The 27,063-nt window shown below is 49.9% G+C and overlaps 1 protein-coding gene across 1 annotated transcript in view; it reads left to right on the top strand.

Moving 5' to 3' along the window:
• RGS22 (regulator of G protein signaling 22) overlaps positions 1-27,063 on the top strand; it is a 1,820,811-nt gene that overhangs the window by 1,435,700 nt on the left and 358,048 nt on the right. The window contains exon 20 of the mRNA XM_086966055.1: positions 22,756-22,824. Within this exon, the coding sequence (XP_086822181.1) occupies positions 22,756-22,824 (69 nt within the window). The remainder of the gene's footprint in view (positions 1-22,755; positions 22,825-27,063) is intronic.

Raw genomic sequence — 27,063 nt, 5'->3', positions numbered from 1 at the left:
TTTCCCTGTGAGGCGTCCACTCCTGGGCACCCCCAAGGTGGAGGCCAGGCATCCTTAGCGCTGTGGGGGCCGTTGTGGAGATTAAGCAAGCTATTGCCCAGAGTTGCAGAGTGGGACTCCATGATTGAAATAGGCACCGAGGCGAGAATTATCTGGTCCGTGGAATTTTGAGCCCAAGACCCGCCAAGGCGGGGAATTGAACCCTGGTCCCGGGCCAGACCTCTGCATCAGGATCTGCCGCTCCAACCATTGAGCCACACCTCTCCAGGAGTTGGAGGGTGAGGGTGGAGTTGGAGGTTGGAGGTTGTAGGTTGGAGATTGGAGTTGAAGGGTGGAGCTGAAGGGTGGAGCTGAAGGGTGGAGTTGGAGGGTGGAGTTGGAGGATGGAGTTGGAGGGTGGAGTTGGAGTTGGAGGGTGGAGTTGGAGTTGGAGTTGGAGGGTGGAGTTGGAGTTGGAGTTGGGAGTTGGAGGGTGGAGTTGGAGGGTGGAGTTGGAGTTGGAGCTGGAGGGTGGAGTTGGAGTTGGAGGGTGGAGTTGGAGTTGGAGGGTGGAGTTGGAGCTGGAGGGTGGAGGGTGGAGTTGGAGGGTGGAGTTGGAGCTGGAGGGTGGAGTTGGAGGGTGGAATTGGAGTTGGAGGATAGAGTTGGAGGGTAGATTTGGAGGGTGGAATTGGAGTTGGAGGGTGGAATTGGAGTTGGAGGGTGGAGTTGGAGGGTGGAGTTGGAGGGTGGAGTTGGAGTTGGAGGGCGGAAATGGAGTTGGAGGGTGGAATTTGAGTTGGAGGGTAGAGTTGGAGGGTAGATTTGGAGTTGGAGGGTAGAGTTGGAGGGTGGAATTGGAGTTTGAGGGTAGAGTTGGAGGGTAGAGTTGGAGGGGAGGGTGGAGTTGGAGGGTGGAGTTGGAGGGTGGAGGGGGAGTTGGAGGGTGGAGTTGGAGCTGGAGGGTGGAGTTGGAGGGTGGAGTTGGAGGGTGGAGTTGGAGGGTGGAGTTGGAGGGTGGAGTTGGAGGGTGGAGTTGGAGGTTGGAGTTGGAGGTTGGAGTTGGAGAGCGGAATTGGAGTTGGAGGGTGGAGTTGGAGTTGGAGTTGGAGGTTGGAAATGGAGTTGGAGGGTGGAGTTGGAGGGTGGAGTTGGAGGGTGGAGTTGGAGGGTGGAGTTGGAGGGAGGAGTTGGAGGGTGGAGTTGGAGGGTGGAGTTGGAGGGTGGAGGGTGGAGTTGGAGGGAGGAGGGTGGAGTTGGAGGGAGGAGTTGGAGGTTGGAGTTGGAGGGAGGAGTTGGAGGGTGGAGTTGGAGGGTGGAGTTGGAGGGTGGAGTTGGAGGGTGGAGTTGGAGGGTGGAGTTGGAGCTGGAGGGTGGAGTTGGAGTTGGAGGGTGGAGTTGGAAGTTGGAGTTGGAGTTGGGAGTTGGAGGGTGGAGTTGGAGGGTGGAATTGGAGTTGGAGGGTGGAGTTGGAGGGTGGAGTTGGAGGGTGGAGTTGGAGCTGGAGGGTGGAGTTGGAGTTGGAGGGTGGAGTTGGAGTTGGAGTTGGAGGGTGGAGTTGGAGGTTGGAGTTGGAGTTGGAGGGTGGAGTTGGAGGTTGGAGTTGGAGGTTGGAGTTGGAGGTTGGAGGTTGAGGGTGGAGTTGGAGGGTGGAGTTGGAGTTGGAGGGTGGAGTTGGAGTTGGAGGGTGGAGTTGGAGTTGGAGGGTGGAGTTGGAGTTGGAGGGTGGGGTTGGAGTTGGAGTTGGAAGTTGGAGTTGGGAGTTGGAGGGTGGAGTTGGAGGGTGGAATTGGAGCTGGAGGGTGGAGTTGGAGTTGGAGGTTGGAGTTGAAGGTTGGAGTTGAAGGGTCGAGTTGGAGTTGGAGGGTGGAATTGGAGTTGGAGGGTGGAGTTGGAGGGTGGAATTGGAGTTGGAGGGTGGAGTTGGAGGGTGGAGTTGGAGGGTGGAATTGGAGTTGGGGGTGGAATTGGAGTTGGAGGTTGGAGTTGGAGGTTGGAGTTGGAGGGCAGAAATGGAGTTGGAGGGTGGAGTTGGAGTTGGAGGGTGGAGTTGGAGGGTGGAATTGGAGTTGGAGGGTGGAGTTGGAGGGTGGAATTGGAGTTGGAGGGCGGAAATGGAGTTGGAGGGTGGAATTTGAGTACCGCCGACCAGGGAGTTCTGTGGATGACCCCTGCATCGTTCCTGTTGCCGGATTGACCTGGATTGACCTTTTGCCTTCCATCCCCTACCTCGCGGAACCCGCTCCGCGGGTCCCGCATCGCCCGCTCTGCTGGGCTGACTTTGGAAAGGGAAGAACTTTGGCGGCGCACTGTGTGCTCTACAGGGGCGAAGAAGGAAACACTCGGCCCGGGCTGCGAGCACCAGGTGAGGGACAGGGACTCCATTTCCCAGGAGTCCCTGTGTAGCCATCCCCTGCACCTGGACGCTCTCCCGGGTAGCCCCGCCCCCAACCACCTCATTTCCTCATTAGCATTTGCTGATATCCGCTACGCGGGACGCGTGCGGGACGCCCGGGGCTAAGCCCGGGCAAAGGGCGGGCCCTCTGTGGCCCTCAGAGGCCTGAGGAGCCTGGTCTGGGCCACACCCCTTGTCATTTGGCCGCCCTATATTTCGGACTAACGGACCCACTACCACTTAATTGTAAGTCTGCTTACTGGTATATTTGTGTTTTTTATCGGGACAAACATCAGAGACTCATATCCCATTATTTACACGTAACCTCGGCTGCCTTGCACTGTAATTGTATTTTTTTTTTTTTCGGTCTGTAATGAACTGTCGAGAGACCAGAAGCATGGCAGCTGCTGGAGCCAAAAAACTGACGGGTACCCTTGATGATTTTATTGTTCGGACTCACGCTTTAATAGATCAGGGGATTATTTTAATGGATAGAAGGGTATCTCAAGATCTGGCATCAGCCAGGAGATCCTCTCTAGGCCTCATAGCACAAGCCCGTACTCCACACGCAGTAACAAACCCTAACACCTTAGCAATTGTACATAATGAGGGGGCTCATGACGACATTAGCTCACAAAAAGGTTTGGAGGCAACACCTAATCTCGCTTTGTTAGCTGAGAGTGGCTCACTAAATGAGCCTGGAAATGTTTCGTTGGAAAACGCTCTTGAAAGGGGCCTGAAAGAGGGAGCAATACCCAAAAAAAAGTCCAAACCTGTCACACGTAAGCGAAAGAAAGCTTTGAACACAGAGAACCTAGACCAGACTACCCCAGACCTGGTGACCCTAAACCCCAACAGTGTTCTGGCGACTAACACTGCTGACACTGATGGTGCCAAACATACCAATGTGGCCATGTCTTTAAGCTTACCAGATGACACAGTCATAGATAGTAGTCTAGAGGAAATTTTGGATCTAGGTGGCGATGTAGACAACCATGTTAGAAGCGACGAGGATAGGAATAGCTTCAACATGGTAAATAACAATATCTTCCAAATGTTAAAAATCCTGCTTGAACCTATTGAAGCAAGGCTGCGTTGTCTAGAAACCATCTTAAAAAACATTCATAAAGATATAAGCGCTCCTAGCTTCAGCCTGGATAATAAGATACCCCCCGTAAAAAAGCCCATGAACAAGCCTCCGCTGGTTAACAAGAATACCCCATCCCTAAATAAAAGTGCGCCCACCAATCCTGTTAATTCTATTACCACTGGGGGCACTTCCTTAATAACTCCTGACACTAAACTAGTCCCTAACTCTGTTAAACCTAAGGTTGCCCCGCAGGTTAAGTTTAAAGACCCTGTACCCCCGACTCCTAAACTGGATCAGACACCAAAGGAAAGGAGAGAATCACGGAGAAACATCCATCTTCCCCCGGATGCATGCTCCTATGTAGTCATCCTGACAGGGGTCACTGAACTTGGGCAAACTGAAACGGAGTCTTACCAAACCCTAAAAAATAAGGTGTGTCACTGGCTGTCTAAAAATTTTCCTTTACCGCCCGGCATGCCTAGTAACATCTTAATGGTGGAGAGAGCCCCTTGGGTGGGAGGCAATAGGAAAAATCTACAAGGTGACTGCGTGGTGGTCACCTTTGAGCACCCACAAACAGTAAACTATATTTGTGCCGGTACCCCGCGCCATCAGGCGAGTACGGTCACGGCTAGGCCTCTCTCCTACTTTTACGTCCAAGGGAACCAACCGGACAAAAGATGGAGTTGGTTAAAGGGCCCTCAGGAGCTCAATCATAGACAGAGGTTTAATCCCCCCTGGGAGGTTCAATCACGTGGCTGGGAGGAGGGGGGGGAAGACGGGTGGACCATGGTCAGGAGAAGAAGAGCTGGTCCTTTTCAGGGTGTTTTTTTTGCGGGCCCCCAAAACAAATATCCACACCATGACCATCACTACGTAAATGGGCAGGAAAATTACTTCAATGTCCCCACGTTCAATCATTACGATCACCCGTCCTTTATGGACTGGGTAGATTGACAAACACTGGGTCACCATGCAACACAATCTCTAACTTCCCCACACACCACCTCACAGAGTAGTCACTCCCCAGAAGATTTAAACCCTGACCTAAGTACTGAGCAAATGTCCATTGCAGAACAGTTCATGGAGGGGGGGACAGATTTGTCCGTAATTGATGGAAATAAAGAAGGCAGGCAGGGGATCACTATGGCCTCATGGAACATAGCGGGCCTCAGGAATAAAATCGATGACCCTCACTGGAGAGATCTCATAGGCTCCATGGACATTATTGCTATGCAAGAAACGTGGGCGACCGAAAACTTGCTTACATTGGATGGATACACCACCTTTTCCCTCCCTGCCGTAAATTCACTGAGAGGGCGGGCTAGAGGTGGTCTGATCACCCTGATATCAGCAAAAATTTCAGGCTCCTATAAAGAAATCCCCACTGGTAGCCCCTACTGCCTTGCAGTCTTAATTACATATAGGAGTTCAAATGCTGTATTATTAGTGAACTTCTATAACTCTTTTGATAGAGAAAACTCAGTTGACAACCTGCAGAGGCTAAACTCTTTTTTAATTAAGTTTCAAGAGTCCACGGAGGCCAATTGTATTGTTATCTTATTAGGAGATTTTAATGTACACGGCTGCCAGGAAGACTGTCCCCCTAACCTTCTTTTTGGTTCCCCTGATGATGAAAATACCCATTTCGAACACTCAGAACAGGGCGTTTTCTTAGAATCTCTGTTAGCCGAAAATGGTTTAATGTTGCCTTCTGGGGGGGGAGAGGACATTCCGACCTTCACGGGTCATGGTAGCGGGTCTACTATTGATTATATTTTTGTGAGCAGCATTTGCAGCAGTCATATCATCTGTTATACCGTTGTTAGATCCCATTTTAGTGATCACAATCTTGTTGTACTTAAAGTTAGAAATGTATTAGAACTTAATGATACTAGCTTGGGTCTGGTTGATAAATGTGACTTACGATCAACTGATCAGGCACGGCGAATTAAATGGTGCAAAATAATTCCTGAGGATTTCTTTGGCAATCTGTGTTTAAATAGTCAGGAGGATCTTGAACTCTGTTTAAATGACCAGGCGGGGGACATTGAGGTCTTAGACGCATATAAGAGGGTATGCATTAACATCGTGTCTAATCTGACACAACATTGCAAAAGGAAAAATCAGGATAGGGTAGGCTGGTTTGACAGTAAATGCTCTGCTGCCAACCACAAATTAAAACTAGCTTTAAAATCTAGCCCTGTAGATAGAATACTTGTGGCTACCCTTAGGAAAGCATATAAGACTACCATCGAGAAAAGGCGGCGTGAGATCAGAGAGGATGCCTGGGCCGACCTGACCTCAATTGATGTCTTAAAAAGTAGCACCAAATTCTGGGCCGTGGTAAATCAACCATATTTTGTAGATACATGCAATAGCGATTTAGATTGTGGCATCCAAGAAGATAAATGGCACTCGCACTTTAAATCTGTGTATGAGCAGGAAGCTAACGGGGCTGAGGACACGACTAGTTTTCATCAGCTCCCGTATAGCTTAACGGTGGATGAGGAAGAGGTGGGTTTAGCCATTGAAAAAATGACCAGCAACAAGGCTCCGGGGCCGGACGGGGTCCCAGCCGACCTTTTTAAAGTGGATATTTTATTCTGGTCCAAAATTTTAGCTAGAGTTTTTAATAGCATTTTTAAAACGGGTATTCCTGACTCCTGGTCCCAATCTGTTATAGTGCCTATTTTTAAAAAAGGTGACAGGGGGGAACCGGGAAATTACCGCCCCATATCCCTGATAGACTCTGCGGTTAAGGTCATAGGGAGAGTGGTCCTTAGTAAACTCAATGATTGGTTAGAGGAGACTAATACCTTGTCCCCAACTCAGTATGGCTTTAGAAAAGGAAGGAGCACTATCGATCAGAGTTTAAATCTACAATTGCTGATCGGAAAATATACTCAAGCTAAACCAGGCTCCCTATTCATTGCCTTTATGGATCTGTCCTCGGCTTTCGACCGAGTGAACAGGTCCAAGTTGTGGGCCCAGCTCCTCAGTATAGGTATCGATCCAAACATTGTGTACTTTCTGGCAGACCTTCACAAGGACCTCACCGCCACTGTTCGTTATGACAGAAAAGGGAATTGTACAGGGAAAATCCATATTACTAATGGTGTTAGGCAGGGTTGCATTCTTGCTCCCCTGCTGTTCACCTTATACATTAATAACTTGGGTGGAACATTGGATCTAGCCTGTAAAGATATACCCAGAGCGGGGAAATATACACTGCCTGCATTACTATACGCAGATGATGCGGCTCTTATAGCTAGAACTGCGGTGGGTTTGCAAAGTCTGCTGAATTCCTTTTATAAGTTTATGACAAATCTGGACCTCAGTATTAACTTTGGCAAATCCCATGTAATGGTGGTCGGAACTCATGTTAAGGCCAAAAAACGCGCCCTGTCTATACATTGCAATGGACACAAACTATCTAGAGTCTCAAGATTCCCCTATCTGGGCGTAGTGTTCGACGATCGCTCCACCTGGCTTCCCCAATTGCTGGAGAAAAAAAAGGTCTTGATGCGCGCTATATCCGCAGTCCTTGGTTTCTCACGCAAAATCGGGGTGAAGCCAATAGAGGCTGTCCTAAAAGTGTACGCCGCTAAATGCATAGCTATTGCTATGTATGGCGCGGACCTGTGGGGCATTATGCCCACTAAATCCCTCCAAGTGATTGAAGACAACTTCTTGAAGTCCATTCTTTCTTTACCAACATCCACAGCTAATTTTATTGTTCATCAGGAATGTGGGGTGGATTTCTTGGAGGATCGAATTGCTATGGCCCCCCTCCTGAAATGGATATCTGTGTGGCTTAACTCAGAGATTGATGTCAACCATGAAATTTTGAAGGATTGTTTAAAACTAGATCATTGGAATAAGATTCCCTGGCTAAAATACGTCGAACAGTCCTGTGTTAAACTGGGCAGGCCTGAATTGTTCCGCAATCCCTCTGCCCTCGTCAAGGCCGACTTGAAGTGGGCTAAAAACACCTTCTTGCTACACAGTGGAATGGACAGAGAAAGCAAGGAGTTGAAAAAACCTTCTGTTAGGTCACACCAATTGATTGTTTCCTCAGATTGTGAACCGGAGCTTTACCTGAAAGTTGTAAATAACCCAACCCACAGGTACCTCCTCACCAAGTTCCGATTGAACAAGGTTCACCTGCTAATTTGTGGTCGCCCTGGTTGGACCAGGGACTCGGCACTGAGAGTATGCAATTGTGACGGTTACTCAATTATGGACACCGCCCATTTCCTGTTTTTTTGTACCCATTTTAAAATCATTAGGGAAAAATTCATCATTCCCCTGCTGAAGGTGAAGGGATTTAGGCAGGTCAAACCAGCGGTGTTATATCTCCAGATGCTAACTAACATCTGGGAAATCTACAATGTGGCCAAGTTTTTAACCATTGCAATGAGAATGGGCAAAAAGATCAATTGGGTGTAGTTCATGTTCCAACCATTTGGTTTTTATTCTGTAATGTTTTACCTTGCTGCTTTTCTAAATTGTAACTATTTTCTTTAATGATGTACTCTAATGTCTGGACCTTTTTTATGTATGTCTGTACTTTTATGGTTTTGAAAAATTTGAACCGAATAAAGTATTATTTGACTTTGACTTGAGTTGGAGGGTAGAGTTGGAGGGTAGATTTGGAGTTGGAGGGTAGAGTTGGAGGGTGGAATTGGAGTTTGAGGGTAGAGTTGGAGGGTAGAGTTGGAGGGGAGGGTGGAGTTGGAGGGTGGAGTTGGAGGGTGGAGGGGGAGTTGGAGGGTGGAGTTGGAGCTGGAGGGTGGAGTTGGAGGTTGGAGTTGGAGGGTGGAGTTGGAGGGTGGAGTTGGAGGGTGGAGTTGGAGGGTGGAGTTGGAGGGTGGAGTTGGAGGGTGGAGTTGGAGGGTGGAGTTGGAGGTTGGAGTTGGAGGTTGGAGTTGGAGAGCGGAATTGGAGTTGGAGGGTGGAGTTGGAGGGTGGAGTTGGAGTTGGAGGTTGGAAATGGAGTTGGAGGGTGGAGTTGGAGGGAGGAGTTGGAGGGTGGAGTTGGAGGGTGGAGTTGGAGGGTGGAGTTGGAGGGTGGAGGGTGGAGTTGGAGGGAGGAGGGTGGAGTTGGAGGGAGGAGTTGGAGGTTGGAGTTGGAGGGAGGAGTTGGAGGGTGGAGTTGGAGGGTGGAGTTGGAGGGTGGAGTTGGAGGGTGGAGTTGGAGCTGGAGGGTGGAGTTGGAGTTGGAGGGTGGAGTTGGAAGTTGGAGTTGGAGTTGGGAGTTGGAGGGTGGAGTTGGAGGGTGGAATTGGAGTTGGAGGGTGGAGTTGGAGGGTGGAGTTGGAGGGTGGAGTTGGAGGGTGGAGTTGGAGCTGGAGGGTGGAGTTGGAGTTGGAGGGTGGAGTTGGAGGTTGGAGTTGGAGGGTGGAGTTGGAGGTTGGAGTTGGAGGTTGGAGTTGGAGGTTGGAGTTGGAGTTGGAGGGTGGAGTTGGAGTTGGAAGTTGGAGTTGGAGGGTGGGGTTGGAGTTGGAGTTGGAAGTTGGAGTTGGAGTTGGAAGTTGGAGTTGGGAGTTGGAGGGTGGAGTTGGAGGGTGGAGTTGGAGCTGGAGGGTGGAGTTGGAGTTGGAGGTTGGAGTTGAAGGTTGGAGTTGGAGGGTCGAGTTGGAGGTTGGAGTTGGAGGTTGGAGTTGGAGGGCAGAAATGGAGTTGGAGGGTGGAGTTGGAGTTGGAGGGTGGAGTTGGAGGGTGGAATTGGAGTTGGAGGGTGGAATTGGAGTTGGAGGGTGGAGTTGGAGGGTGGAGTTGGAGGGTGGAATTGGAGTTGGAGGGTGGAATTGGAGTTGGAGGTTGGAGTTGGAGGGCAGAAATGGAGTTGGAGGGTGGAGTTGGAGTTGGAGGGTGGAGTTGGAGGGTGGAATTGGAGTTGGAGGGTGGAGTTGGAGGGTGGAATTGGAGTTGGAGGGTGGAGTTGGAGGGTGGAGTTGGAGGGTGGAGCTGGAGGGGGGATTGGGAGGGGAGAGTTGGAGGGTGGAGTTGGAGCTGGAGGGTGGAGTTGGAGGTTGGAATTGGAGTTTGAGGGTAGAGTTGGAGGGTAGATTTGGAGTTGGAGGGTAGAGTTGGAGGGTGGAATTGGAGTTTGAGGGTAGAGTTGGAGGGTAGAGTTGGAGGGGAGGGTGGAGTTGGAGGGTGGAGTTGGAGGGTGGAGGGGGAGTTGGAGGGTGGAGTTGGAGCTGGAGGGTGGAGTTGGAGGTTGGAGTTGGAGGTTGGAGTTGGAGGGTCGAGTTGGAGGGTGGAGTTGGAGGGTGGAGTTGGAGGGTGGAGTTGGAGGGTGGAGTTGGAGGGTGGAGTTGGAGGTTGGAGTTGGAGGGAGGAGTTGGAGGGTGGAGTTGGAGGGTGGAGTTGGAGGGTGGAGTTGGAGGGTGGAGTTGGAGAGCGGAATTGGAGTTGGAGGGTGGAGTTGGAGGGTGGAGTTGGAGCTGGAGTTGGAGGTTGGAAATGGAGTTGGAGGGTGGAGTTGGAGGGTGGAGTTGGAGGGTGGAGTTGGAGGGTGGAGGGTGGAGTTGGAGGGAGGAGGGTGGAGTTGGAGGTTGGAGTTGGAGAGCGGAATTGGAGTTGGAGGGTGGAGTTGGAGGGTGGAGTTGGAGGGTGGAGTTGGAGGGTGGAAATGGAGTTGGAGGGTGGAGTTGGAGGGTGGAGTTGGAGGGTGGAGTTGGAGGGTGGAGGGTGGAGTTGGAGGGAGGAGGGTGGAGTTGGAGGTTGGAGTTGGAGGTTGGAGTTGGAGGGAGGAGTTGGAGGGAGGAGTTGGAGGGTGGAGTTGGAGGGTGGAGTTGGAGGGTGGAGTTGGAGGGTGGAGTTGGAGGGTGGAGTTGGAGCTGGAGGGTGGAGTTGGAGGGTGGAGTTGGAAGTTGGAGTTGGAGTTGGGAGTTGGAGGGTGGAGTTGGAGGGTGGAATTGGAGTTGGAGGGTGGAGTTGGAGGGTGGAGTTGGAGGGTGGAGTTGGAGGGTGGAGTTGGAGGGTGGAGTTGGAGCTGGAGGGTGGAGTTGAAGTTGGAGGGTGGAGTTGGAGTTGGAGTTGGAGGGTGGAGTTGGAGTTGGAGGGTGGAGTTGGAGGTTGGAGTTGGAGTTGGAGGGTGGAGTTGGAGGGTGGAGTTGGAGGTTGGAGTTGGAGGTTGGAGTTGGAGGTTGGAGTTGGAGGTTGGAGTTGGAGGTTGGAGGTTGAGGGTGGAGTTGGAGGGTGGAGTTGGAGGGTGGAGTTGGAGGGTGGAGTTGGAGGGTGGAGTTGGAGGGTGGAGTTGGAGTTGGAGTTGGAGGGTGGGGTTGGAGTTGGAAGTTGGAAGTTGGAGTTGGGAGTTGGAGGGTGGAGTTGGAGGGTGGAGTTGGAGCTGGAGTTGAAGGTTGGAGTTGAAGGTTGGAGTTGGAGGGTCGAGTTGGAGTTGGAGTTGGAGGTTGGAGTTGGAGGGCAGAAATGGAGTTGGAGGGTGGAGTTGGAGTTGGAGGGTGGAGTTGGAGGGTGGAATTGGAGTTGGAGGGTGGAGTTGGAGGGTGGAATTGGAGTTGGAGGGTGGAGTTGGAGGGTGGAGTTGGAGGGTGGAATTGGAGTTGGAGGGTGGAGTTGGAGGGTGGAATTGGAGTTGGAGGTTGGAGTTGGAGGTTGGAGTTGGAGGGCAGAAATGGAGTTGGAAGGTGGAGTTGGAGTTGGAGGGTGGAGTTGGAGGGTGGAATTGGAGTTGGAGGGTGGAATTGGAGTTGGAGGGTGGAGTTGGAGGGTGGAGTTGGAGGGTGGAGTTGGAGGGTGGAGCTGGAGGGGGGATTGGGAGGGGAGAGTTGGAGGGTGGAGTTGGAGCTGGAGGGTGGAGTTGGAGGTTGGAGTTGGAGTTGGAGGGCGGAAATGGAGTTGGAGGGTGGAGTTGGAGGGTGGAGTTGGAGGTTGGAGTTGGAGTTGGAGGGTGGAGTTGGAGGGTGGAGTTGGAGGGTGGAGTTGGAGGGTGGAGTTGGAGGGGGGAGTTGGAGGGTGGAGTTGGAGGGTGGAGTTGGAGCTGGAGGGTGGAGTTGGAGGGTGGAGTTGGAAGTTGGAGTTGGGAGTTGGAGGGTGGAATTGGAGTTGGAGGGTGGAATTGGAGTTGGAGGGTGGAGTTGGAGGGTGGAATTGGAGTTGGAGGGTGGAGTTGGAGGGTGGAGTCGAAGGGTGGAGTCGAAGGGTGGAGTCGGAGGGTGGAGTCGGAGGGTGGAGTCGGAGGGTGGAGTCGGAGGGTGGAGTCGGAGGGTGGAGTCGGAGGGTGGAGTCGGAGGGTGGAGTCGGAGGGTGGAGCTGGAGGGGGGATTGGGAGGGGAGAGTTGGAGGGTGGAGTTGGAGCTGGAGGGTGGAGTTGGAGTTGGAGGGTGGAGTTGCAAGTTGGAGTTGGGAGTTGGAGGGTGGAGTTGGAGCTAGAGGGTGGAGTTGGAGGGTGGAGTTGGAGGGTGGAATTGGAGTTGGAGGGTGGAGTTGGAGGGTGGAGTTGGAGGGTGGAGTTGGAGCTGGAGGGTGGAGTTGGAGGGTGGAGTTGGAGGTTGGAGTTGGAGGGTGGAGTTGGAAGTTGGAGTTGGAGTTGGGAGTTGGAGGGTGGAGTTGGAGCTAGAGGGTGGAGTTGGAAGTTGGAGTTGGGAGTTGGAGGGTGGAGGGTGGAGTTGGAGCTAGAGGGTGGAGTTGAAGGGTGGAGTTGGAGCTGGAGGGTGGAGTTGGAGGTTGGAGTTGGAGTTGGAGGGCGGAAATGGAGTTGGAGGGTGGAGTTGGAGTTGGAGGGCGGAAATGGAGTTGGAGGGTGGAGTTGGAGGGTGGAGGTTGGAGTTGGAGTTGGAGGGTGGAGTTGGAGGGTGGAGTTGGAGGGTGGAGTTGGAGCTGGAGGGTGGAGTTGGAGGGTGGAGTTGGAGTTGGAGGGTGGAGTTGGAAGTTGGAGTTGGGAGTTGGAGGGTGGAATTGGAGTTGGAGGGTGGAATTGGAGTTGGGAGTTGGAGGGTGGAGTTGGAGCTGGAGCTGGAGGGTGGAGTTGGAGTTGGAGGGTGGAGTTGGAGTTGGAGGGTGGAGTTGGAGTTGGAGGGTGGAGTTGGAAGTTGGAGTTGGGAGTTGGAGGGTGGAGTTGGAGCTAGAGGGTGGAGTTGGAGGGTGGAGTTGGAGTTGGATGGTGGAGTTGGATGGTGGAGTTGGAGGGTGGAGTTGGAGGTTGGAGTTGGAGGTTGGAGTTTGAGGTTGGAGTTGGAGGGCGGAAATGGAGTTGGAGGGTGGAGTTGGAGGGTGGAGTTGGAGGGTGGAATTGGAGTTGGAGGGTGGAATTGGAGTTGAAGGGTGGAGTTGGTGGGTGGAGTTGGTGGGTGGAGTTGGTGGGTGGAGTTGGAGGGCGGAGTTGGAGGGTGGGATTGGAGCTGGAGGGTGTAGTTGGAGGGTGGAATTGGAGTTGGAGGGTGGAGTTGGAGGGTGGGGTTGGAGGTGAAGTTGGAGGTGGAGTTGGAGGGTGGAGTTGGAGGGTGGAATTGGAGGGTGGAGTTGGAGGGTGGAATTGGAGTTGGAGGGTGGAGTTGGAGCTGGAGGGTGGAGTTGGAGCTGGAGGGTGGAGTTGGATCTGGAGGGTGGAGTTGGATCTGGAGGGTGGAGTTGGATCTGGAGGGTGGAGTTGGAGCTGGAGGTTGGAGTTGGAGTTGGAGGGTGGAGTTGGAGTTGGAGGGTGGAGTTGGAAGTTGGAGTTGGAGTTGGAGCTGGAGGGTGGAGTTGGATGGTGGAGTTGGAAGTTGGAGGGTGGAGTTGGAGCTGGAGTTGAAAGTTGGAGTTGGAGGGTGGAGTTGGAGGGTGGAGTTGGAGCTGGAGGGTGGAGTTGGAGGGTGGATTTGGAGGGTGGAGTTGGAGGGTGGAGTTGGAGGGTGGAGTTGGAGGTTGGAGTTGGAGGGCGGAAATGGAGTTGGAGGGCGGAAATGGAGTTGGAGGGCAGAATGGAGTTGGAGGGTGGAGTTGGAGGGTGGAATTGGAGCTGGAGGGTGGAGTTGGAGTTGGAGGGTGGAGTTGGAGTTGGAGGGTGGAGTTGGAGGGTGGAATTGGAGTTGGAGGGTGGAGTTGGAGGGTGGAGTTGGAGGGGGGAATTGGAGTTGGAGGGTGGAGTTGGGTTTGGAGTTGGAGGGTGTGTAGGAAGGTGGATATCTGACTATGGTTACCCCCAACTTTTTTGCCTGGTGTTTTGCTGGTTTTTCGACTTAGTTGACCTGGGACCCTGCTATTCAGGGCCCCAGGCCCACTGCTCTCTCTGTAAAATGGATTCGATGTACATTAGGTACATATCTAATTGGATACTGAGTCACCTTATCAGTCCCTGTACAGTGTACCTTAGGTACCCAGGGCATAGGTGTACCCAGGGCCTACCAGGGGCTGCAGCATGTATTATGCCACCCCTGGCTGGCCATCTAAATCTGACACAACTGGCTGCACGACAGCTGGGGCAAGGTGGTGTAATCACCCTTTGCTTTAGATATAGTATACCTATATCTAACCCTAAAATGGACACATGTATTCCTATCAGTCACTCCTGTGGCAGGCCTTAACAATCCTGAAGGCAGAGTGCTTGGAATTATGTGAGATGGTGCTCTGGCATGAGCTGAGCCCGTTTGCAGCTTGCGGAACCAAGTCCTAATAGCTGTTCCATGATAACGCGTACCATATACTCTTAAGTGCATTATAATCCTCGCGGTTATTTGCAAACTCTGGTATTGCTTTATCAAAACATGTCGAGTAAGGTGTCATACGAATTGGAATACTAACCCCTCGCCAATTCTGGCGACGGGGTTAGCATTCCACCCTTCTAGAGGGACACAACATGTATGTAACTGTGAACCCCGGTTAAAGTTAACTCGAGCCTCAGCATCACAAAATGAATGCTGCCACCACAGACACAAGTCTGACCTCCTGCTGCTGGGATTCCTTCCAGCGAGGAGAGCTTGGGCAAAGGGTTTCCTGTCAGGGGCGGTGCTAGCACCATCCCAGACAGGGTTTTGTGTATCCCAGGTAGGCAGGGCTGAGAGGAAGGTGACTGCAAGTGGCACCCCGGTGCTCACTGTGCATATGCCGACTTGAACCAGTTCCAGGGGCACACCAGCCCCTGAGCTGGGGAAAGTCCGGACAGGGGAGAGGGGTGTAACCACCCCCCTTCCTGGTCCCACCCATGGGCAGGACCTAGTCGCGTGCCAGCCCCTTCCTTTAGTATAAAGGTAGGAGCGGGCCCCCTTCCCAAATTAGATAATTCTGAATCTTGACTACTTTCCACGAAAGAACTCTTGAACATTTCTGAAGACTCTCCCTTGTGGCTAAGGAGTAGCCACCCTGCACCAGCGGGCACCATCTGAGCGCATGCGGTTTGCTGCAAGTCCATCCTCCGGATCAAGACTGCCCAGCTCGACGAGACCCGGATTCCCTGGCACCTCTGACCTCTACCTGCATCATCAGCCACGCTGAGATTCGTGGGTGTGACGAGACCTCAAGGGACCGGCCATCTTCAAAACTGCACAACGCTTATCCAGCACGACCGCCGAGGGATCCTCGAGTGAGTGCTTTGGGGTTTGAGAAGCCCTAACCCTGAGCAGCTCCAGCACCGAAGTCCAGCCCCCCAGCATCCACAAGATCTGCGTGGGGCCCTTCTGCTCTTTGCTGCTTACCGCTTTGTCCGGCCACTTGCCTGCTAGCTTGTAGCCCTCCTGACGACGAACCACAACACTTCCATCGCTGGTCTGGTTGCTCCAGACTGGCCCTTGCTCCCCTCCAAAAGAGGAGCACCCCGAACCCTCCTTGTCCACTCCAGACGCCATCTTGTCTCCACCGGATGGGCTTGCCTTTGCCAAGGCTTGTTGCTCCAATCCTGTTTTCGATTCAGAAAAGGGGGTGGTGATGAACAGAGTGTCTGAATTAAGCAGACCATTCTTACCCAGTCCAAAGATCAGGGCTTGATCCATCACCGTTATTTATCTCACTGCACCATCCCAGCTCAGAACCTGGTTATATGCAAATCAGTCTGTCCCTGGCCCAGTGCCTTTTCTGAACCAATCCTGTTTTCAGCAGCGCCGACAGCAGACACCTTCGTGGGACAGCTCCCACCTCCATCCTGGTCGCCGACAACGCCTCCTGGTCCGAGAGACTGCAGAGCCCAGCGTCGCCCACTCACCTGGTCGAGGTGACTTCATCCGGTGCCATTCTGGTGCCCATCTGATCACTGGCTAGTGATTAAGAACTGAGTCCCCTCTGCTTTCAGGTCGTCTCCATCATTGATCCAGGCTTGGATCACATCGAACTTCATCACTGGTCGCCTGCCAGCAACTTCTTCTTTCAGGCTCCATAGACTGTAACGAGGATTCCCGACGTCTTTTGAACCCTATGCAGCCGCAGCCCCTGGGCTAGGTAACCAGAGCATATCGGTGCTCCAACGTAGGTTCACTATCTAAGTGTCCAGATCCTTTTTCGTTTTCAGCCTATCTAGTCGGATTCGTCCGATAACTGTAACTTTACGAAAACTAGCATCCATAGACTTTGTCCCGCATCCCGCGTGAGAGTGCACACTTTGCACCCGATCTCCCTAGGCCTCCTGCTCCTAACCTGAAGGTTCAGTAGTGTAGTCCTAGCGATCCTGAAGCCTCTGGATCGAGTTACTTACCTGCTAGTATTTCGCATTCCACTTTTAGAGTATATGGTTTTTCGTGCCCCTCGGGCATTTGTGTAAATTGTGCAACTTAAAGTATTTTCTTAAGAGTTTTGTTATCTGCTTAGCTCCCTGACTCATAAAGAGATCAGGGTAGACCTGTTATAAATAAATATCTTTTATTTTCATAACAACTTGTGTGGTGTCCTTTCACTTGGTGTTCAAGGGGTATATGTGATGGTATAACAGCTGGCTTAACACGCCCTCTAGAGTTTAGCCTAAAGACTGCTCTTGTCCATGCTACTAGGATAGCTGGTCTATAAGGTTGACTTACAACCAATCATCAATAAGGGTCGTTTGGAATGATACATAGTGATCACTAGAATAGTGAGCACTGCATATCAGGCCAACTTCTCACAGGGTGGAGTTGGAGTTGGAAGTTGGAGGGTGGAATTGGAGTTGGAGGGTGGAGTTGGAGGTAGAGGGTGGAGTTGGAGGGTGGAGTGGGAGGGTGGAGGGTGGATTTGGAAGTTGGAGTTGAAGTTGGAGGGTGGAATTGGAGCTGGAGGGTGGAGTTGGAGCTGGAGGGTGGAGTTGGAGCTGGAGGGTGGAGTTGGAGCTTGAGGGTGGAGTTGGAGGGTGGAGTGGGAGGGTGGAGGGTGGAGTTGGAGGGTGGAGTTGGAGTTGGAGGGTGGAGTTGGAGGTAGAGGGTGGAGTTGGAGGTGGAGGGTGGAGTTGGAGGGTGGAGGTGAGGGTGGAGTTGGAGGGCTTCAACGAAAAATACTTTCAAAGAAACTATTTAGAATGTAAACTCAATCGGCGGTACAGGCATAGGCACTCAAAATATGCAAATCTTACAGATGCGAGGGTGCCTGAGTTTCTATAAAGCGAGTTAATGGTGCTAGCGTGTGTTTGTGTGTGCGTAACAGGATGCGCCTAGGTGTATAGTTTGTCAGCGGGAGCTTGTGTGTGTGTAGTGTTTCTTTTATGTCGAGGGGCATGTACGCGTGCTTGTATGTGTGGAAGGCTGCTTGTGTGTATATGTGAGTGAACATGGGTGAGAGTTGTGTACGGGGCCTTTGTGTGAGAAGGGTTGTGTGTACGTGTTGGAAATTCGTGTTTCAGGACACTTGGGTGTTTGTGTGGGATAGCTCGCGTGTGCAACGTGGAGCTTCTGTGTGTTTGTGTGTGTGGTGTGTGTTTCTCAAGCCTGTTATGAGTTTGTGTAGTGAAAGAAATACATTTAAAGAAGATGCAGTGGTGGGTGGGATATCTGGAGATTGAAGCGGGCAGTTCTCCTTCCAAAGAGAGCTTCAACGAAAAACAATTCAGCTTTTTGTCTTGGAAGAGTCTTCAAAGCATCACGAGATAGGTGACTCCTCCCCTGGACTACCGTGTGCATGGGCAACCTCTCCATCCTCAGATTGTTTTTTTCTGCTGATGGGTTCGGATGCAAACTTCTATACTCCAACTTTGGAATCAAAAACAAAACTTTTCTAAAGGCCAAAAGGCCTTCGATTCGAGGGTATTGTTCTCGCTCGGTACCTCTCTACTCGATCCAGCCTTCCATCTACAAGCGGTCGTCGACGCCGACCGTTGGGCCTTTTCAACGCCAAGTGAGCCGACCGTTGATGGAAAAAAGCCCGTTTAAAAGGTGCCCACAATGCCACTCCAAGTTTCCACATACTGATAAGCACTCAGTATGTAACAAGTGCCTTTCCCCAGACCATAAGGAGGAAAGCTGTCCGGCCTGCGCACAGTTCCGATCCAAGAAAACTATTCGGAACCGACGTGCCGCCAGGCAAGAAATGCAGCGACAGGCACCCGACCCGGACAACATCTTCGATGATGACCAAGACCTACAAGAAGCGCCAGACTCAGACCTAGAAATCGTCACTGTAGAGGACTACTCAGACTCCGATGACGACATCCCACCGGGGCAAATCGTGAGTACCCTGCCCCCAACACCATCTACCCCGTTAATAACGGCTCCGGTCAAGGCATCGCCAAAGGACCTTAGCCACGATCTTAAAAAAGTTTAGCTTACCCCGCCATCCGGGTCGGCTCCGAAACCAAAACTGAAACCTTCCGAAACACCAGGGCCCAGTAACATCGTCCCAAAGAAGGTTCCAGAGCCAAAGAAGGTTGTCGACCCGAAGGACGTCGATCCGAAAACGGCCGCACCGCCAAAGTGCGTCGAGCCGAATAAGACTGTCGACCCCAAGAAGGCCATGCAGCCTAAACTTGTTGAGCCAAAAGTGGTTGTCGAACCGAACAAGGCCACGCACCCAAAGGGCGCCGAACCAAAGAAGGTCGCCGACCCGAACAAGCCTTTGGTGTGAAAAGTTGGCCTGATATATGATGCTCACTAGTTCTAGTGATCACCTGGTATCAGTCCAAACAACCCTTATGGTGATTGGTTGTAAGTCAACCTTATAGACCAGCTATCCTAATGGTAGCATGGACAAAGCAGTCTTAGGCTAAACTCTTTTGGCATGTGAAGCCAGCTGAATTACCACATATAACCCCTTGAATACCAAATGAAAGGACACCACACAGGTTGTTATGAAAATAAACAAGATATTTATTACTAACAAAAGACTTCTGAACTCTTTATGAGATCAGAGGGCTAAGCACATGACAAGACTCTTAAGAAAAATACGATAAGTTGCACAAATTACAATGGTGCCCTAGGGGCACGACAAACCATATACTAAGTAAATGGTATAAGGAAATCGATAGAGGAAATGAAGATGTCCAGAGGCTGTGGGATCGCTGGGACTGCACTACCCTAACCTTAGGTAAGGAGCAGGAGGCCCACGGGACGCGTGTGCAGAGTGTGAACTCACACGCGAGATGCGGTACAAAGTCAATGGACACTACAAGTTACGAAAAGGTAAGTAAAAGAGAGTTCCGACTGGTTAAGACTAACACTACAGGATACCTGGACACTAGGAGAGTCAATCTACCATTGAGCACCGAAATGCTCTCGTTACCTCACCCACGGGCTGCGGGTGCATAGTTGTGAAAGTGTGTCGGGTTTCCGCGTCGAAGTCTAAGGAGCCTTGAAGAAAGATGCTGCAGGCGACCAGGAGGAAGATGTCCGGAGCGATCCAAGGGTGGATCGAGGAAGATGGAGATCTGAAAGTAGAGGGGACAATGTTCACAGTCACTAGCCAGTGACCGGAGTGGAACCAGGAAGGAACCAGATGCTGTTGTCGCGATCAGGTGAAGAGTGGACGCTTAACTCTGCAGCCACATGGACCAACAGGTGTCTTCGACGACCAGGATGGAGGCACGAGCTGTCCCACGCAGGCTCTTGCTGTCGGCGGTGTTGGATCCGGATTCGGAGTCAACAGGCCTTGGCAAAGGCAACCCACGCGGTGAGTGGAGATGGCGTCTGGTGCGGACCAGGAGGGTCCGGGGTGCTTCTCTTTTGGAAGGAAGCAAGGGCCAGTCTGGAGCAACCAGACCAGCGGTCTAGGAGGCCACTAGCCAGCCGGCAAGTGACCAGACAACGCGTTGAGCAGCAATCAAGCAAAAGGGCCCCACCCAGATCTCATGGATGCTGGAGGGCTGGTCTTCTGCGCAGGAGCTGCTCGGGGCTGGGGCTTCTCAATCCCCAAAGCACTTTCTCGAGGATGCCTCTGAAGTCGTGCTGGAAGCGAAGTGCAGTTTCTCTAAGATGGCCGGTCCCACGTGTCTCGTCGCACCCACGGATCTCAGCTGTGCTGCAGATGTAGGTAGAGGTCGGAGAGGTCTGGAAGTCCGGGTCTCGTCGGGCTCTGAAGTCTGGTTCCACCGCGAAGGACGACAAAGTGAACCGCTAGGACGCTTGAGGGTGCCTGCTTGTGCAGGGTGGTCACTCCTTGGCCACAAGGAAAATTTATCACTCTTCTGTGGAGCAGAACGTCGAAGTCCAGAGTTGTTTCTTTGTAGTTTCAAATCAGGATTAATCTCATTTGGAATGGGACCAGCTCCTACCTTTATTCTCCTAAAGGGGGCTGTACTGTGACTAGGTCCTTCCTATGGGTGGGACCAGGAAGGGGGGGGGGTTACACCACCTATCCTTTGTCCGGTTTCGCACCAGAGCTGGGGCTGGAGTGCCCGAGCAACTGGTTTGAACCGGGGTATGCACAGGGACACCTTGTGTGCCCCAGGCATGTTTCATTCCGTTCAGCCTGTCCTACCTCAATACACAAAATCCTGTCTGGGGTGGTGCTAGCACCTCCCAAGGCAGGAAACCCTTTGTCCAGGCCTCCCTTGCTGGAAGGACTCCCAGCAGCAGGAGGTCAGACTCGTGTCTGTGGTGGCAGCATCCATTTTGTGATGCTGAGGCTCGAGTTAACTTTAACCGGGGTTCTCAGTTACATATATGTTGTGTCCATCTAAAAGGGTGGAATGCTACCCCCGTCGCCAGATTTGGCGAGGGGGTAGTATTCCAATTCGTATGACACCTTACTCGACATGTTTTGATAATGCTATGCCAAAGTTAGCAATAACCGCGAGGATTATAATGCACTTAAGAGTATATGGTATAGCGTTATCATGGAAACAGCTAAAGGACTAAGGGCCAGATGTAGGTTGCCAAATACCGGTCGGTAACGGCCGATTTCAGCCGTTACCGACCGGTATTTGGGATTTGACATGTAGGGGGCCTCATATTTACAAAATCAGTATATTTACGGATTCGGTAAATTTACAAAATCGGTAAAATACCGAATCGGTAAATATACCGATTCTGTAAATTCATATGTAGGTGGCACTGTAATCCGTGTCACAGGCCCTTACCGAATCGTTATTTACCATGGAATACTATTCCATGGAAAATACCGAATTCCAGTGTAAGGGCATGTCTGTGTGTCACATGGCACACAAGCCAGAAATAGGGGTGAAACAGGGTGTCAAAGTGACACCCTGTCCCCCTTGTAAAATCGGCAAATTTACAGATTGGGTAATTACCGAATCTGTATTTGCTATGGAATCCTGTGGGCTTCAAGGTCCATAGGAATCATTGGCAAATACAGATTCCGTAATTACCGAAACGGTAATTACCGAATCTTACCGATTCGGTATTTTTACCGAATATTTTACCTACATAGCAATTACCGAATAGTAAATACCGAATCGGTAAAATTCGGTATTTACCATTCGGTAATTTGCTATTACCTACATCTGGGCCTTGGTTCCGAAAGCTGCAGACAGGCTCAGCTCATGCTAGAGCACCATCTCACATAATTCCAAGCACTCTGCCTCCAGGATTGTTAAGGCCTGCCATAGGAGTGACTTATAGGAGTATATGTGTCCATTTTAGGGTTAGATATAGGTATACTATATCTAAAGCAAAGGGTGATTACACCACCTTGCCCCAGCTGTGTTACCAGCCAGTTGTGTCTGTTTAGATGGCCAGCCAGGGGTGGCACAATACATGCTGCAGCTCCTGGTAGGCCTTGGGTGCACTTATGCCCTGGGTACCTATGGTACACTGTACAAGGACTTACAAGAGTGACCCAATACCAATTGGTAAATGCACCTAAAGTACATGGATGTTAATTTAGAGAGAGAACAGCTAGGCTGTGGGTCTGATTAGCAGGCCCACAGCCAGGGAAAGTCGTAAACCAGTGAAGCAAAAAGCAAAAATCTGGGGTGACCATAGGATTGCAGACCCTACTCTCCTACATTCGGCACCAAAATCTGTCGACCCAGCAAAAGGCGCGTATCACAAGGTTCATCAACTTCCCATGCATTAGCTGAGCTACATTGGCTCCCGGTGAGCCAAAGGATACTGTTCAAGTGACTGTGTATTGCCTTCAGGGCTCTTCACGGTGCCGGGCCCAAGCCACTTCAGGGTATGTTTGGTTGGTATGGCCCTGTATGCAACTTGCGATCCTCAGCAGCTAGCCTGGCAACCATCCCGAGGTTCAAGCGAACCACTATGGGTGGGAGAGCATTTGGAGTGGCAGCTGCTCGCCTGTGGTACAGCCTCCGTTTGGAACTGAGGCAAACACAGGAGCTGTTGTTGTTTCGGAGGAAAGTTAAGACCTGGTTTTTCCCCAGAGGATAATCGGCAGTCATCATTTGCGGATCATTACAACTTTACTGTGTCTTAGCGCCAGGATGCCCGTGGGGTTGCAGTGCGCTCTATAACTGTGGAATACTATACTACTAAGTGCGAAGTGTGTAGGTCATTACTAATGTTTGAAAATACCCACAAAGTTTCGACTTTGAGAGAGTTCATCAAGTTTGCATCGCCCAATTATGTAACACTCCTATAGGAAAATATTTTTCCTGAACCATTTGTCTCACAAATTCAGACAAGTGTGCACACAACTTGAGGTCTTTCCATAGTGATATGTGCAATCTCAGCATGGAACTATTCCCAGAACGTGATTTTGTGAATCAGAATCAAGGATGTCCAAGTGGAGGTGCCACCTTTTGCCCAGGTAAGTTATCCTTAGGTGTGCAAATTGTTAGAGAATGAGGGCCTTAATCATTATTATTTTAACGGCATGTAATCATATTTGTTTTGTAGAGAATAGAACATAAATATACTACAAGTATCCCACAATAAAATATTGCAAATTACTAAGGAATACCTACAAAACTGTACATGGTATATAGGAATCGGTATATATCGGAGTGTGCAAGTCATTTACCTTGTTTTGCTTCCAGGCTCACATGAAGGATGTTGCTGAAGATGTCATGTTCCAAACGCAAAAGAAGAAGATGGGTGTTTACAAGGTAAGTGTGGTTAAGTGTATCTTTTCTGTTTATTTCCTATTACGGTGTGTCTTATAGACTAAGGTTTACTTACTGGGAACTATTTAAAACAGGCAATAAATAACCCAAATTATGAGCAAGTTGTTTGAAAAGCATTAATATAAAAACCTTTTATGGAACCTATAACCAATGCCCACTATATGGTGCATTTAGCAAACCCATGTATATGCAGTCTTTTCCATCTGTATTAGTAGGACTATATAAACCATGAAACCTATCCATTCAACCACTCTGCAGATAGAACACCATTAAGGCATAGTGAATACAGGACTGACAGGAGACAGGTTTCAGAAGCAGGAGCGATATACTCATGGAGCTGACAGAGGATGTCTGGGAAAGGGCGTATTCCTTGCAAAGAGAGTAGTAGAAGCAAGAAGTAGGTGTTTGTGGGGATTCATAAGAAGCAATCCTATGAAGCTTGAGTAATATTGAATTCAGGATTTAGTAAAAGACGGTGCAGATTGAGACTGTTTGATCCCTTCTCCAAACTGCAGCAAATGCAACACCAGGAACAAAGATAGAACCAGAACTCTCTTCTGGATAAAAAAACAGAAGTACCATGGAATACACTCCCTCTTTATTGGGAGGAAGCATTCAAAGCGTTTCTGAACAAAAAGCTACTTCATTAATGGCAACAGCCCATACCACTTCTTTCTCTTGGATGACCTCCCAAATCTGACTAGCTCCTTAAAACATCCAAATGTTGTCTGTCTTCATTGAAGAATCTGGCATGAATTGTTACTTCAAGTTAGTGATAGGATTCAAATTTTAAAGAATCACCCTCACAATATTTTTCCAACATTGGAAACCATTTGACTTTATATCAATGTCAGTTTCACATTAAATGTAAATGCTGTACAGATGCAGTGTGCTGATAACTCAACAGTGCCCTCTTCCTTCAGCATCCCCGGCATTCACTGAACCGAAGATGTAATCTCGGACCTTACAGCCCCCCGCGCCCCGCTCCCTGTACCTTGATACCCCGAGATATTAACACAGATCCTTGACCCGTGGTACTTCTCCATATCTTCTTACAGTCGCCAGACGCACTGCCTTCAGCCCCTCAGTCCTGATGATGATCCAAAGTATTACGGATCGAAACGCCGTCGACTCCCCAGCGAGATTCTAGGTGCCCTTCACTCAGTGGTTCTCAGAAAATGAAAACTGAATTGTTCGATTACAAGTCTGTTTTTACGCACTGTATATAATTATTCACATCACACTTTGCGCCGACCACGCTGCTCTTACTGTCACTTGCGTCGCCGTAGTGCCACTCACCTTTGCACTCGTGCACCTTGTACAATTTTGGGCTGTCATTTGCTATTAATTAATTGCAGTGCTGACACTAACTGTAATTACAATTGTCCTAAATGATTTTTTTGAAATGTTGATATAAATGATGCTTTGAGCACATACGAAAATCAAATTGAGTCTCCTTGCTCTTTTCTGGATAATACTGTACAGATATCCTGTTTAATTGTCTTCAAATAATGCCAGTTAGGATATTGTCGCTTATATATAATCTGGCATAGGTCAGAGGTTAGGCACAAGGCTTATTGCCGCCCAACAGGTCAGTTCATTTTTCACTTCTTGTGGTTATTGGTAAAAATGTATTTGCGCTACAGACCAAGATCTGCTACTCAGTCCCTCACACAGGTCTCAAGTCCTACCTGTATCTGGGAGAATCAATTGGGGTAGGTGCAGGAAGGAAGGATAAGTTGCAGCAGCTTCTCAGCTGTTGGGGGTTGGTCGGTTGCCTCGCTTGGAATTTGCTTGGAATAGAAGACATGGAGGATTTCATTATGGCAGCTCCCTGCAGCAGCTCTCACCTTCAACAGTTGCAATCTCTCTAATCTGGGTGCAGAAGGGCTACTGTTCATCAGGTGCAATTTCTGGGCTAACCTTGCCGATGACTTTGGCTGTTGAGTTGAGGTCCTCTAAACAAATAGGAGCCCCAGGGGGAGGAAAAGGGGATAAACAATAGGTCGCCCCCCACTCAATACTATTGCAACAACAAGAGACCTGCCCCTGCTGTGTGTGAGGACATACATCCACCATACTATTATTCAAGCTGATACCTTCTTTAGGGTATCACATGCAGTGGGATGATTTGCCCTTCCACTAAAGTGTACTCAAAATCACTATTTCGGATTAAAAATACTTGTGGTACTGTGGTGACTACAACTCACTCTCCTCAAATGAAACAATCTTTACAGCGAAAGGAGAGCTAGATTGAAGAAACAAGAAAAAATGTGTGGAGAAAGTTGGCAGTGCCTCACGTGAGTAATACCAAGGGAGGAAACACAGACTGGTACTCGCCTGTGGCCTCACGATCTCATCATCAGCATCTGCCAACTGTGAATAAAGGAGACAGAAAGAAAAAGTGCAGCTGAATAGAACAGAAAGACCCTGCCAATATTAATTAATAGGTCCCAAAAAGGGGATCCTAGTGGTACGGGGGTGGTGACACAGTAAATCGTATCAGAGTCAACAATACATCACACGAATAGAATACACCATTTTATGGAAAATAGAGTTGATTTATTAATAAAAAACGAATTCATATCTAAATACATGTATTGAGTAAGAAACAAAAATGGGCAACAATAATTTACAATAGGGCTTCACAGAAGCACAACATTTATTCGAGTCCCACACACTACCACAGTCATTCACTAAAGCATACACTCACTCATAAGCTCACTCACTATAATAATACAGTCACACACAAACAATGATGGAGGTACATGATAGCCTACAGGGGATGGTTTTTGAAACTGCTAGGACTAAATTAGCAACATGGAGGCCAAACAGGATAAGTTGAATTGATAACAGCTACATTGGAGGCCATCCATGTAGGTCACGCCAACGCGCGTTTCGATGCGAAGCCTATTTAGGCTGCACCTTCATCAGGGCGAAGAGGACCAATGGGTGGGGACAAACACACTGTGAATGGAAAAGGAAGTAATTATATTTAAGTTATATACATTATTATACATCTGATATATGCATTCAAAACTTCTAGAGTGCATTGCTCATAATTAGTATAACTAAAAGCAATACAGATACGTATAAAAAAGTATTTTTTTCCAAAATCATGCTCATGTTTAAGCTAATTCCAAGTGCGTGTTTTAGACTCTGACCACGAAGTCACTCGACTTATCAGGTTCCTTCCAGGGCAGGAAGGACTCCAGGGACAGAAAGATATATACCAATAAAGCAAGGAACCAGTGTTTCTACAAACGTACAATCCATTTATACAAAACAATTCCTAACTTTAATACTGAGGGGTAGCATCAGGACAATTCAGAAAAGGTTTTTATGTAGGTGATAGCAGCAACAGAGGAGCAGTTTTCAATTTCTACTATTGTCACCTAACTTTAAAGAGCGTCTTAGGAGAGCAGATGTTTAAGAAGTAGATAATCCTAGCATCAGATTCCAGCACGGGATAGACAGGGGGGAGGGAGATGGTGAGCTCTTTATGGATGAAGAATGCGGCTTTTCTGTACTTCTGCAAAGTCAAGATAAGTTCCTGGAGTTCAGGAATAGGAATTCGGAGCGTTAAGAGGTTCACTGCACTACAAGCCCCGGATGTTCCTATAAGAAGAGGCACAACAGGGTTCAGACACCATTGAAGAGTGCTAAAGTAAAGGCTTAAAGGCGTCTGGGCAACCTACACACGGAAAACACGGAGGGGAAGTAGGATTTTAAGGGATGAATAGGGAAGGGAAAGGGAGGGAGGGCAGGGATGATCCGAGCAAAGTTACCTGGTAGGTCGTTGTATTTAAGCTCCCCTTGAAAGGTATAGGCTACATAGAGGGAATCTCGGGCACGAAAGGAACCGGTTAGAGTGATGGGGGGTTACTGCACCTAAAGAAAAGAAATTGGAGGAGATCAAATTCCGGGTAAGACAGGAATTTAGTCGTACAAAAAGGATGCAGGGGGGTAAAAGCAGGCACCAGATGTATGCAGATTTACCTAAATACTGCAGTTTAGACGAGAACAGGGATTCCACTGGGGCAACTCCGGGTTCCCAGACGTGGCAAGAGAGAAGTGTTTCATCAAGGGCAGTAACATGAGCCAGGGCAGGTTTCCCATCCAGATCAAGTTCGTTCCCGGGTCATAGAGCTAAGAATTGGTAGGTGACCCTGTCGGTGTAGAAAGATGAACAGGTATTCTAACATGTATCCAAACACAGCA

This window comes from Lissotriton vulgaris, chromosome 4_1, assembly GCF_964263255.1.
Source record: "Lissotriton vulgaris chromosome 4_1, aLisVul1.2, whole genome shotgun sequence".
Taxonomy (NCBI): Eukaryota; Metazoa; Chordata; class Amphibia; order Caudata; family Salamandridae; genus Lissotriton; species Lissotriton vulgaris.
The sequence above is the reverse complement of the archived record's forward strand: the minus strand, read 5'-3'. Positions and strand labels throughout refer to the sequence as shown.